This window comes from Bombina bombina, chromosome 1 (genome assembly GCF_027579735.1).
Source record: "Bombina bombina isolate aBomBom1 chromosome 1, aBomBom1.pri, whole genome shotgun sequence".
NCBI classification, from domain to species: Eukaryota; Metazoa; Chordata; class Amphibia; order Anura; family Bombinatoridae; genus Bombina; species Bombina bombina.
The window spans coordinates 150960474-150973636 of NC_069499.1; the positions used below are offsets into that span (position 1 = coordinate 150960474).

General features: G+C 32.3%; 1 protein-coding gene across 1 annotated transcript in view; it reads left to right on the plus strand.

Moving 5' to 3' along the window:
- Positions 1 to 2834: 2834 nt before the first annotated feature.
- The window catches only part of LOC128656961 (GATA zinc finger domain-containing protein 14-like), a 33259-nt gene continuing 22930 nt past the window's right edge, over positions 2835 to 13163 (plus strand). The window contains exons 1-3 of the mRNA XM_053711164.1: positions 2835 to 3051; positions 3244 to 4173; positions 9182 to 10111. Of these exons, the coding sequence (XP_053567139.1) occupies positions 2835 to 3051; positions 3244 to 4173; positions 9182 to 10111 (2077 nt within the window). The remainder of the gene's footprint in view (positions 3052 to 3243; positions 4174 to 9181; positions 10112 to 13163) is intronic.

The window sequence follows — 13163 nt, forward strand, 5'->3', positions numbered from 1 at the left end:
TTAGTTGACTTGTGTGACCTTTGTCTAAAAAAGGCACTTTGTTTGATCCTATATTTGAAGAATTTGATGTATCTAATACTTCTGTGGATTTGTTTTTGTTTTGCTGGGATTCATTTCTGTCTGTATCTAAAATAGAATATCTGTTTGATGTGGGGATAGTAAGTTCTTCATTAATGCTTAGTAGCCTATTGGAATAATTGGGTTTGTGATGATAATCTGTCCTATTGTGGTTATCTCTCCTAAAATGTGGTGTATAGTGATTCTGATAGGTAGTATTATTCTCATATTCGAAATGTCTCTCGTGTTGGTATTGATTTCTCTCGTGCTGGTATTGATTTCTATGCTGAAATTGATCATTTTGCTGAAATTTATCTCTATGCTGAAATTGATTTCTGTGTTGGAATTGATCTTCGTGCTGAAATCGGTTTCTATATTGAAAATGTTTTCTACGATCAAAATGATCCCAATTGTAATGTGAGTTTTGAGAAGTATTTTCATTGTGGTATTGGTTTCTTCCCTGGTGAAATGTGTTTCCATTTTGTTGGAAATTTGGGTGCATTGCTCTGTTGTATTGTGGTCTGTGTGAATTGTTATGGTTTTGAGGGTATCTATTCTGGTGGTGATAGTAGTTATGGTTTTGTTTATAGGGAGGTCTATAGTGGTGGTTTTTTGTATTCCTGGAAGTGGGTTGATTGTCATAATTTACATTTTCTATTTGTGCAGAGTTATTTTCCTTCGTAGATGCATTATTTGTGTTATTCCTCCTTTCTGCTCTCCAACTATGTGTAATATATTTCTCAGGATTAGCTTCCATTTTATGTGAAGCATAGTCGTCTCTGTCTCTTTTAAGTTTCTTGATTTTAACTAGAACTATTTCTTCTTTTGTATTTTTCAGTTTCTCTTTCATGGATTTCTCTTTCTCTTTAAACTCTGTACTTTCCTTAAAATCTTGTAATTTAATCTCAAGATTAGAAATTTTTTCTTCTGTTTGGCTAATGATCGAGTTTCTGTGTTCTAAAATTAACTTAATTAGTTTCATAGAAGCCTCTTCTAATATATTCCTCCATTTTTCTTTTAGGGAGTCATCCTCTAATTTAAATGCACATTCTTTTTTTATTCGTAAACCCCTTGGGACAATACTCTCTTTTATATACGACTCAATCAGCAAAAACCTCGCAGGCAAAAAGTATATTATTTTACACTTCTATATATGATACTTTTTTATAAGATATACTTCTATAAGATAGTTTTTAAAAATGATTTCCCCCACTCGCAATATTGTTTTCTTTTAATTTTTTAGCTGTAATCTATTCCTCTAATAATCAGTCTTTGTAATATTAGCCATATATGATTATAACGATAATTGCCCATTTCCTATAGATGTTAGCCCTTTGACAACAAATAAGGAGGTGCTTACATACGTCAAGTTACAAGCTCTGCTATATAAAGACCAAGACGAACACAGAGCAAATCAGAAGTTTGAGAAAGGTCCACGACCGAAACGCGTTACTTCTTTTTGGCCAATTTGAGCCACCGTAGTCTGTGACGTCAGACTACCATCATCAAGAAAAAGACCAGACGAGAACTACTCTGCTTCCAGACGCGGAAGCACCACATTAACGTCACACCAGCCCTGTATGCGGCTTGAAATTCATAGTGGTAACCTGGCTTTACCACAAAGGACAAGGAAAGAAACAAGGTACTATATTAACAACCTGACAGATGCTTCCTTGAATAAAAGCAGCTTAAGGTAACCTGGTATTACCTGAACTTTGGATTACTTCATTTGATTTTACCATAGGATTGAATTACAAAAAAGACTGTGAGTCTGATCTCACAAGGTACTTTTAACATAAAAAGGAGACGGCACTGAAAATTTCACTTGCCCAACATTTTGCATATGCCAACACTCTTTATCTGTGCACAGAAAAGAACTTTCATTTTACAGTTCTATCACAATTGTGTTTGAAATGGCAATTTTTAATACCAAATTTTAGTTACGCTGTTTTAGTTGTACTAACTTTGCCTTATTAACCTAGCTCTATTTAACTTTAATATTTAACTTTATTTTTTAGCTAAGTTTCATTTACATTGCTTTTTTGCACAACTGTCCACTTGATGAATTTAGGTATATTTATTTTATAGCTGTTTATTTGACATAATTTTAATTTATAATACATTTTTAGCACACACCACTTTTAGCACACACCACTTGAGCTTATACACCTTTAGCTGACCCATTTTTAGTTTACACTTTAACCTCAATCAAATCCACTGCACTCATTACACTTGCTGTATATTAACCGCATCTGTTGTTTGAATAACCTCACTAACTATACTAACATACTAACTAAATGTGCTGTGTATACTAACTATATCCTCTGCTCAGTACACTCACCTCACTTATATCTTTTCTTTTCATTTTTGCCTCTGTTATTTTTGCTGAAAAACATTATTATATCAGCTTTTTAATACAAAATTCAATTAAATTCTATTTTAATCATTTTTTTAAAAAAATTTTAAAAAATTATTTTACTAATAAATTTTCAAAGAAAATATTTTAATCATCTCTTTTTATTAATAATAAATATTAGCTCATATTTAACATATTTTATGTCCTGAGTGATCATTTCCATCTATTCAGTGTCACCTCAAATGTTTTAGCTTTAGGTCCACATAATCTGGCCTTTAGCGCAGGAAGACTATTTACATAGATTTCAATCATCAATTTTATCTGGGGATTTTTTGATATCAACCTGTATACTTTGAGGTGAATTGTTTCAGCGCTCTCTCTCTCCCTAGATATATTCCAATTCAGTCTGATATCCCCAGACATGGAGAGTAGCAGCAGAAACAATGAGGAAGAAAGCATTTTTGACCTTAGAAACAGTCTATATACTAACATGGCAAATGTTATACAAAACAAAAATCCTAGTATTCAGATAGACACAGAAACTCTGACCAAATTACTAACTGAATTAGAATCTTTACTCTTGGTTGAAATGAAACATAAAATTGAATGTGCTTTATTTGAGTCGTATATAAAAGAGAGTATTGTCCCAAGGGGTTTACGAATAAAAAAAGAATGTGCATTTAAATTAGAGGATGACTCCCTAAAAGAAAAATGGAGGAATATATTAGAAGAGGCTTCTATGAAACTAATTAAGTTAATTTTAGAACACAGAAACTCGATCATTAGCCAAACAGAAGAAAAAATTTCTAATCTTGAGATTAAATTACAAGATTTTAAGGAAAGTACAGAGTTTAAAGAGAAAGAGAAATCCATGAAAGAGAAACTGAAAAATACAAAAGAAGAAATAGTTCTAGTTAAAATCAAGAAACTTAAAAGAGACAGAGACGACTATGCTTCACATAAAATGGAAGCTAATCCTGAGAAATATATTACACATAGTTGGAGAGCAGAAAGGAGGAATAACACAAATAATGCATCTACGAAGGAAAATAACTCTGCACAAATAGAAAATGTAAATTATGACAATCAACCCACTTCCAGGAATACAAAAAACCACCACTATAGACCTCCCTATAAACAAAACCATAACTACTATCACCACCAGAATAGATACCCTCAAAACCATAACAATTCACACAGACCACAATACAACAGAGCAATGCACCCAAATTTCCAACAAAATGGAAACACATTTCACCAGGGAAGAAACCAATACCACAATGAAAATACTTCTCAAAACTCACATTACAATTGGGATCATTTTGATCGTAGAAAACATTTTCAATATAGAAACCGATTTCAGCACAAAGATCAATTCCAACACAGAAATCAATTTCAGCATAGAGATCAATTTCAGCAAAATGATCAATTTCAGCATAGAAATCAATACCAGCACGAGAGAAATCAATACCAACACGAGAGACATTTCGAATATGAGAATAATACTACCTATCAGAATCACTATACACCACATTTTAGGAGAGATAACCACAATAGGACAGATTATCATCACAAACCCAATTATTCCAATAGGCTACTAAGCATTAATGAAGAACTTACTATCCCCACATCAAACAGATATTCTATTTTAGATACAGACAGAAATGAATCCCAGCAAAACAAAAACAAATCCACAGAAGTATTAGATACATCAAATTCTTCAAATATAGGATCAAACAAAGTGCCTTTTTTAGACAAAGGTCACACAAGTCAACTAAAAGATCCACAAACACCGACACAAGCAAACATACCTCAATCAGCAAGAGCACAAAGGAAAAGAAGAGCATCAGAAAACGAGGAAAGAGAGGGAGAGGAAAACAGACAAATAAAAAACATAAGACAAAGATAGAGAGTAAAGGAATATACAACCTTAGCGAAAACCCATTAGATGAAAATGAGATAAAAATTTTGAACAAAGGATTGTCCTTCGCCCCCACACAAAGGTTAAATAAATTTAACACGTATATTGATGTACACAAATACATAAGAAACATAACAGTCAAAAAATGGTTTCTAAAAACCTCTTTGGAGAGAGAAATAATTTCGAATCAAGATGTGGAAAAAGATAATTTTGTACACACTAACCTAAAACAAAAATCCACTTTTTACCCAAAACATATCAAAGGGGGAGCAATAGAAACCTTTGAAAAAATGGTCTTAGACGATATTAAAGGTTTAGATGAAAATAAACTAAATAAGACACGTTCAAATATCGATAAAAAACAATATGAAGCTATCAAAAGACTAGAAAAGAACAAAAACATTATAGTCAAACCGGCAGACAAAGGAGGGGGCATAGTGATTCTAGATAAAGTGAAATACACAGACATGGCATATACTTTACTGAACGATAATAAGACATATAAAACACTAAACAAAGATCCCACCCCCATCTACATAAAAGAACTAGATGCATTTCTCTTAAAAGCTAATGAATTAGGCATTCTGAATGATAAAGAATATGCCTTTCTGTCGATAAAGTTTCCAAAAATCCCACTGTTTTATTGTCTACCCAAGATACACAAAAGTCTTATCTCTCCCCCAGGCCGCCCTATAATATCAGGGATTGGCTCACTTACGGCAAATTTATCGCAATATGTAGACCAATACCTACAAAAGTATGTAGTAAGTCTCCCCTCATATCTAAAGGACTCTACAGAAGTTTTAAATATATTACAAAATTTAGAATGGGAAAGCGATTATATTTTGGCCACATGCGATGTGTCGGCACTTTATACATGTATTGAACATCTTAAAGGTTTAGAAGCAGTCGAATTCTATCTAAATAAAGATCACTCCCTACCCAAAGAGCAAAAAGAATTCATTATAGAGAGTATTAAGTTTATCCTCAACCACAACTTTTTTGTTTTTGAAGAAAAAATTTACGTTCAGCAATGTGGCACAGCAATGGGAACCAGGTTTGCTCCCAGCTATGCCAATTTATTTATGGGTCTCTGGGAACATATCTTTCTAGACTCCATAGATCTGGGAGCAAACCTGGTTCTCTACAAGAGGTATATAGACGATATTCTGATAGTGTGGAAAGGGGAAATAGAAGAACTAGACTGGTTTATATCTCGTATGAATAACAATTTAAACAATCTAAAATTCACCTATACCAGCAGCCACTCAAATATCCAGTTTTTAGATTTAGATATCAGAATAGAAGCAAATAAAATCTTTACCAAAACCTATTTTAAACCTGTTGACACAAACAATTATATACATGCGACCAGCTGCCATCTAGAGAGATGGAAGGACAATATTCCGAAAAGTCAATTCACTAGGATACGAAAGAACTGTAATAACGAGGAAGATTATTTACAACAGTCAAATATTTTAATTAATAGATTTACAGAGCGGGGATACAAAAAAGAAGTAATAGAAGCAGAAATGCTTATGTGCAAAGATAAACCAAGGGAAAAACTGCTCAATACACACACAAAAGATAAGTCAAAAAATGGAGACATTTTTCTTCCATTTATAACACAGTACAATTGTAATAAAGGGATCATAGAAAGAGTAATGAGAAAGCACTGGCCCATTCTGAAAAAAGATACAGTTTTGGGTTCATCTTTACCTGAATATCCAAAAATAATATATAAAAAATCAAAAAATCTAAAGAACATGTTAGTACCTACAGATCTAAAAAAGAAATTAAATATGAAAGACCAAAAAGACCTATGGGGAAGGGACGTGCAAGGATTTTTTCCATGCTGTACTTGCAAGGCCTGCAAATATGCTACAAAAAGAAAGTCTATTAGATCGACTACAACAGGCAAAGAATTCCACATAAAAGGGACCCATAGATGTACTGACAAACATATTATATATCTACTAGAATGTAGCTGTGGAACCCAGTATGTAGGTGAGTCGGATAGAACAGCTCGGGACCGTATTAGAGAACACATCTCATCTATTGAACACATGAATGATGATAGAAATAAAGAACTCCCAGTACCAAAACATTTCAAAGCATGCAATAATGGCAATTTGAAACATTTCAGCTATACCATTATAGATAAACTGAAGAGAAATTGGAGAGGAGGGAATCCAACTTATGCCCTCCTAAGATTAGAGGCCAAATGGATCTTTGATCTAGATACTCTAACTCCTAAAGGCATGAATTTAGAGTTCAATCTAGGGAGTTTTCTGCATGAATAAAGTATATATATTATTTTCTATTTAATAAATAAGACATAGTATGAACTTCTAGTCCTCTGATGGACGTCTAGGGATTAAATTTGTTCTACACTAACTGTCATTTGAAGACAATATATAATATGGTTCAATATAATGAAATGTACAATACAGGTTAATATAATGAGTTATGTATTTCTAATTTTAAGTTATAAACTTTAAATCATAGACTTTTAATATGTAGATGTAGGCTCAATGAACAGATCTTTTAATCAAAAATCAAAATATCAATTCATAACGATCCATTATCAAAATATTAAATTTACACGTACATAAATACCCCCTCTATAAACTATTATATATAACCATCTGTTTTACATATACTAAATAGCAGCATATAATGTTTTTACCTTTTTTCCCTATCTATGTTAGTTTTTATAATATCCAAAAATATAATTGGCTTATAAACTATGTCACCCCCAAAATCAGCAAAAACCTCGCAGGCAAAAAGTATATTATTTTACACTTCTATATATGATACTTTTTTATAAGATATACTTCTATAAGATAGTTTTTAAAAATGATTTCCCCCACTCGCAATATTGTTTTCTTTTAATTTTTTAGCTGTAATCTATTCCTCTAATAATCAGTCTTTGTAATATTAGCCATATATGATTATAACGATAATTGCCCATTTCCTATAGATGTTAGCCCTTTGACAACAAATAAGGAGGTGCTTACATACGTCAAGTTACAAGCTCTGCTATATAAAGACCAAGACGAACACAGAGCAAATCAGAAGTTTGAGAAAGGTCCACGACCGAAACGCGTTACTTCTTTTTGGCCAATTTGAGCCACCGTAGTCTGTGACGTCAGACTACCATCATCAAGAAAAAGACCAGACGAGAACTACTCTGCTTCCAGACGCGGAAGCACCACATTAACGTCACACCAGCCCTGTATGCGGCTTGAAATTCATAGTGGTAACCTGGCTTTACCACAAAGGACAAGGAAAGAAACAAGGTACTATATTAACAACCTGACAGATGCTTCCTTGAATAAAAGCAGCTTAAGGTAACCTGGTATTACCTGAACTTTGGATTACTTCATTTGATTTTACCATAGGATTGAATTACAAAAAAGACTGTGAGTCTGATCTCACAAGGTACTTTTAACATAAAAAGGAGACGGCACTGAAAATTTCACTTGCCCAACATTTTGCATATGCCAACACTCTTTATCTGTGCACAGAAAAGAACTTTCATTTTACAGTTCTATCACAATTGTGTTTGAAATGGCAATTTTTAATACCAAATTTTAGTTACGCTGTTTTAGTTGTACTAACTTTGCCTTATTAACCTAGCTCTATTTAACTTTAATATTTAACTTTATTTTTTAGCTAAGTTTCATTTACATTGCTTTTTTGCACAACTGTCCACTTGATGAATTTAGGTATATTTATTTTATAGCTGTTTATTTGACATAATTTTAATTTATAATACATTTTTAGCACACACCACTTTTAGCACACACCACTTGAGCTTATACACCTTTAGCTGACCCATTTTTAGTTTACACTTTAACCTCAATCAAATCCACTGCACTCATTACACTTGCTGTATATTAACCGCATCTGTTGTTTGAATAACCTCACTAACTATACTAACATACTAACTAAATGTGCTGTGTATACTAACTATATCCTCTGCTCAGTACACTCACCTCACTTATATCTTTTCTTTTCATTTTTGCCTCTGTTATTTTTGCTGAAAAACATTATTATATCAGCTTTTTAATACAAAATTCAATTAAATTCTATTTTTAATCATTTTTTTAAAAAAATTTTAAAAAATTATTTTACTAATAAATTTTCAAAGAAAATATTTTAATCATCTCTTTTTATTAATAATAAATATTAGCTCATATTTAACATATTTTATGTCCTGAGTGATCATTTCCATCTATTCAGTGTCACCTCAAATGTTTTAGCTTTAGGTCCACATAATCTGGCCTTTAGCGCAGGAAGACTATTTACATAGATTTCAATCATCAATTTTATCTGGGGATTTTTTGATATCAACCTGTATACTTTGAGGTGAATTGTTTCAGCGCTCTCTCTCTCCCTAGATATATTCCAATTCAGTCTGATATCCCCAGACATGGAGAGTAGCAGCAGAAACAATGAGGAAGAAAGCATTTTTGACCTTAGAAACAGTCTATATACTAACATGGCAAATGTTATACAAAACAAAAATCCTAGTATTCAGATAGACACAGAAACTCTGACCAAATTACTAACTGAATTAGAATCTTTACTCTTGGTTGAAATGAAACATAAAATTGAATGTGCTTTCTTTGAGTCGTATATAAAAGAGAGTATTGTCCCAAGGGGTTTACGAATAAAAAAAGAATGTGCATTTAAGTTAGAGGATGACTCCCTAAAAGAAAAATGGAGGAATATATTAGAAGAGGCTTCTATGAAACTAATTAAGTTAATTTTAGAACACAGAAACTCGATCATTAGCCAAACAGAAGAAAAAATTTCTAATCTTGAGATTAAATTACAAGATTTTAAGGAAAGTACAGAGTTTAAAGAGAAAGAGAAATCCATGAAAGAGAAACTGAAAAATACAAAAGAAGAAATAGTTCTAGTTAAAATCAAGAAACTTAAAAGAGACAGAGACGACTATGCTTCACATAAAATGGAAGCAAATCCTGAGAAATATATTACACATAGTTGGAGAGCAGAAAGGAGGAATAACACAAATAATGCATCTACGAAGGAAAATAACTCTGCACAAATAGAAAATGTAAATTATGACAATCAACCCACTTCCAGGAATACAAAAAACCACCACTATAGACCTCCCTATAAACAAAACCATAACTACTATCACCACCAGAATAGATACCCTCAAAACCATAACAATTCACACAGACCACAATACAACAGAGCAATGCACCCAAATTTCCAACAAAATGGAAACACATTTCACCAGGGAAGAAACCAATACCACAATGAAAATACTTCTCAAAACTCACATTACAATTGGGATCATTTTGATCGTAGAAAACATTTTCAATATAGAAACCGATTTCAGCACGAAGATCAATTCCAACACAGAAATCAATTTCAGCATAGAGATCAATTTCAGCAAAATGATCAATTTCAGCATAGAAATCAATACCAGCACGAGAGAAATCAATACCAACACGAGAGACATTTCGAATATGAGAATAATACTACCTATCAGAATCACTATACACCACATTTTAGGAGAGATAACCACAATAGGACAGATTATCATCACAAACCCAATTATTCCAATAGGCTACTAAGCATTAATGAAGAACTTACTATCCCCACATCAAACAGATATTCTATTTTAGATACAGACAGAAATGAATCCCAGCAAAACAAAAACAAATCCACAGAAGTATTAGATACATCAAATTCTTCAAATATAGGATCAAACAAAGTGCCTTTTTTAGACAAAGGTCACACAAGTCAACTAAAAGATCCACAAACACCGACACAAGCAAACATACCTCAATCAGCAAGAGCACAAAGGAAAAGAAGAGCATCAGAAAACGAGGAAAGAGAGGGAGAGGAAAACAGACAAATAAAAAACATAAGACAAAGATAGAGAGTAAAGGAATATACAACCTTAGCGAAAACCCATTAGATGAAAATGAGATAAAAATTTTGAACAAAGGATTGTCCTTCGCCCCCACACAAAGGTTAAATAAATTTAACACGTATATTGATGTACACAAATACATAAGAAACATAACAGTCAAAAAATGGTTTCTAAAAACCTCTTTGGAGAGAGAAATAATTTCGAATCAAGATGTGGAAAAAGATAGTTTTGTACACACTAACCTAAAACAAAAATCCACTTTTTACCCAAAACATATCAAAGGGGGAGCAATAGAAACCTTTGAAAAAATGGTCTTAGACGATATTAAAGGTTTAGATGAAAATAAACTAAATAAGACACGTTCAAATATCGATAAAAAACAATATGAAGCTATCAAAAGACTAGAAAAGAACAAAAACATTATAGTCAAACCGGCAGACAAAGGAGGGGGCATAGTGATTCTAGATAAAGTGAAATACACAGACATGGCATATACTTTACTGAACGATAATAAGACATATAAAACACTAAACAAAGATCCCACCCCCATCTACAAAAAAGAACTAGATGCATTTCTCTTAAAAGCTAATGAATTAGGCATTCTGAATGATAAAGAATATGCCTTTCTGTCGATAAAGTTTCCAAAAATCCCACTGTTTTATTGTCTACCCAAGATACACAAAAGTCTTATCTCTCCCCCAGGTCGCCCTATAATATCAGGGATTGGCTCACTTACGGCAAAATTATCGCAATATGTAGACCAATACCTACAAAAGTATGTAGTAAGTCTCCCCTCATATCTAAAGGACTCTACAGAAGTTTTAAATATATTACAAAATTTAGAATGGGAAAGCGATTATATTTTGGCCACATGCGATGTGTCGGCACTTTATACATGTATTGAACATCTTAAAGGTTTAGAAGCAGTCGAATTCTATCTAAATAAAGATCACTCCCTACCCAAAGAGCAAAAAGAATTCATTATAGAGAGTATTAAGTTTATCCTCAACCACAACTTTTTTGTTTTTGAAAAAAAAAAAAAAAAAAAAAAAAAAATTTTACGTTCAGCAATGTGGCACAGCAATGGGAACCAGGTTTGCTCCCAGCTATGCCAATTTATTTATGGGTCTCTGGGAACATATCTTTCTAGACTCCATAGATCTGGGAGCAAACCTGGTTCTCTACAAGAGGTATATAGACGATATTCTGATAGTGTGGAAAGGGGAAATAGAAGAACTAGACTGGTTTATATCTCGTATGAATAACAATTTAAACAATCTAAAATTCACCTATACCAGCAGCCACTCAAATATCCAGTTTTTAGATTTAGATATCAGAATAGAAGCAAATAAAATCTTTACCAAAACCTATTTTAAACCTGTTGACACAAACAATTATATACATGCGACCAGCTGCCATCTAGAGAGATGGAAGGACAATATTCCGAAAAGTCAATTCACTAGGATACGAAAGAACTGTAATAACGAGGAAGATTATTTACAACAGTCAAATATTTTAATTAATAGATTTACAGAGCGGGGATACAAAAAAGAAGTAATAGAAGCAGAAATGCTTATGTGCAAAGATAAACCAAGGGAAAAACTGCTCAATACACACAAAAAAGATAAGTAAAAAAATGGAGACATTTTTCTTCCATTTATAACACAGTACAATTGTAATAAAGGGATCATAGAAAGAGTAATGAGAAAGCACTGGCCCATTCTGAAAAAAGATACAGTTTTGGGTTCATCTTTACCTGAATATCCAAAAATAATATATAAAAAATCAAAAAATCTAAAGAACATGTTAGTACCTACAGATCTAAAAAAGAAATTAAATATGAAAGACCAAAAAGACCTATGGGGAAGGGACGTGCAAGGATTTTTTCCATGCTGTACTTGCAAGGCCTGCAAATATGCTACAAAAAGAAAGTCTATTAGATCGACTACAACAGGCAAAGAATTCCACATAAAAGGGACCCATAGATGTACTGACAAACATATTATATATCTACTAGAATGTAGCTGTGGAACCCAGTATGTAGGTGAGTCGGATAGAACAGCTCAGGACCGTATTAGAGAACACATCTCATCTATTGAACACATGAATGATGATAGAAATAAAGAACTCCCAGTACCAAAACATTTCAAAGCATGCAATAATGGCAATTTGAAACATTTCAGCTATACCATTATAGATAAACTGAAGAGAAATTGGAGAGGAGGGAATCCAACTTATGCCCTCCTAAGATTAGAGGCCAAATGGATCTTTGATCTAGATACTCTAACTCCTAAAGGCATGAATTTAGAGTTCAATCTAGGGAGTTTTCTGCATGAATAAAGTATATATATTATTTTCTATTTAATAAATAAGACATAGTATGAACTTCTAGTCCTCTGATGGACGTCTAGGGATTAAATTTGTTCTACACTAACTGTCATTTGAAGACAATATATAATATGGTTCAATATAATGAAATATACAATACAGGTTAATATAATGAGTTATGTATTTCTAATTTTAAGTTATAAACTTTAAATCATAGACTTTTAATATGTAGATGTAGGCTCAATGAACAGATCTTTTAATCAAAAATCAAAATATCAATTCATAACGATCCATTATCAAAATATTAAATTTACACGTACATAAATACCCCCTCTATAAACTATTATATATAACCATCTGTTTTACATATACTAAATAGCAGCATATAATGTTTTTACCTTTTTTCCCTATCTATGTTAGTTTTTATAATATCCAAAAATATAATTGGCTTATAAACTATGTCACCCCCAAAATCAGCAAAAACCTCGCAGGCAAAAAGTATATTATTTTACACTTCTATATATGATACTTTTTTATAAGATATACTTCTATAAGATAGTTTTTAAAAATGATTTCCCCCA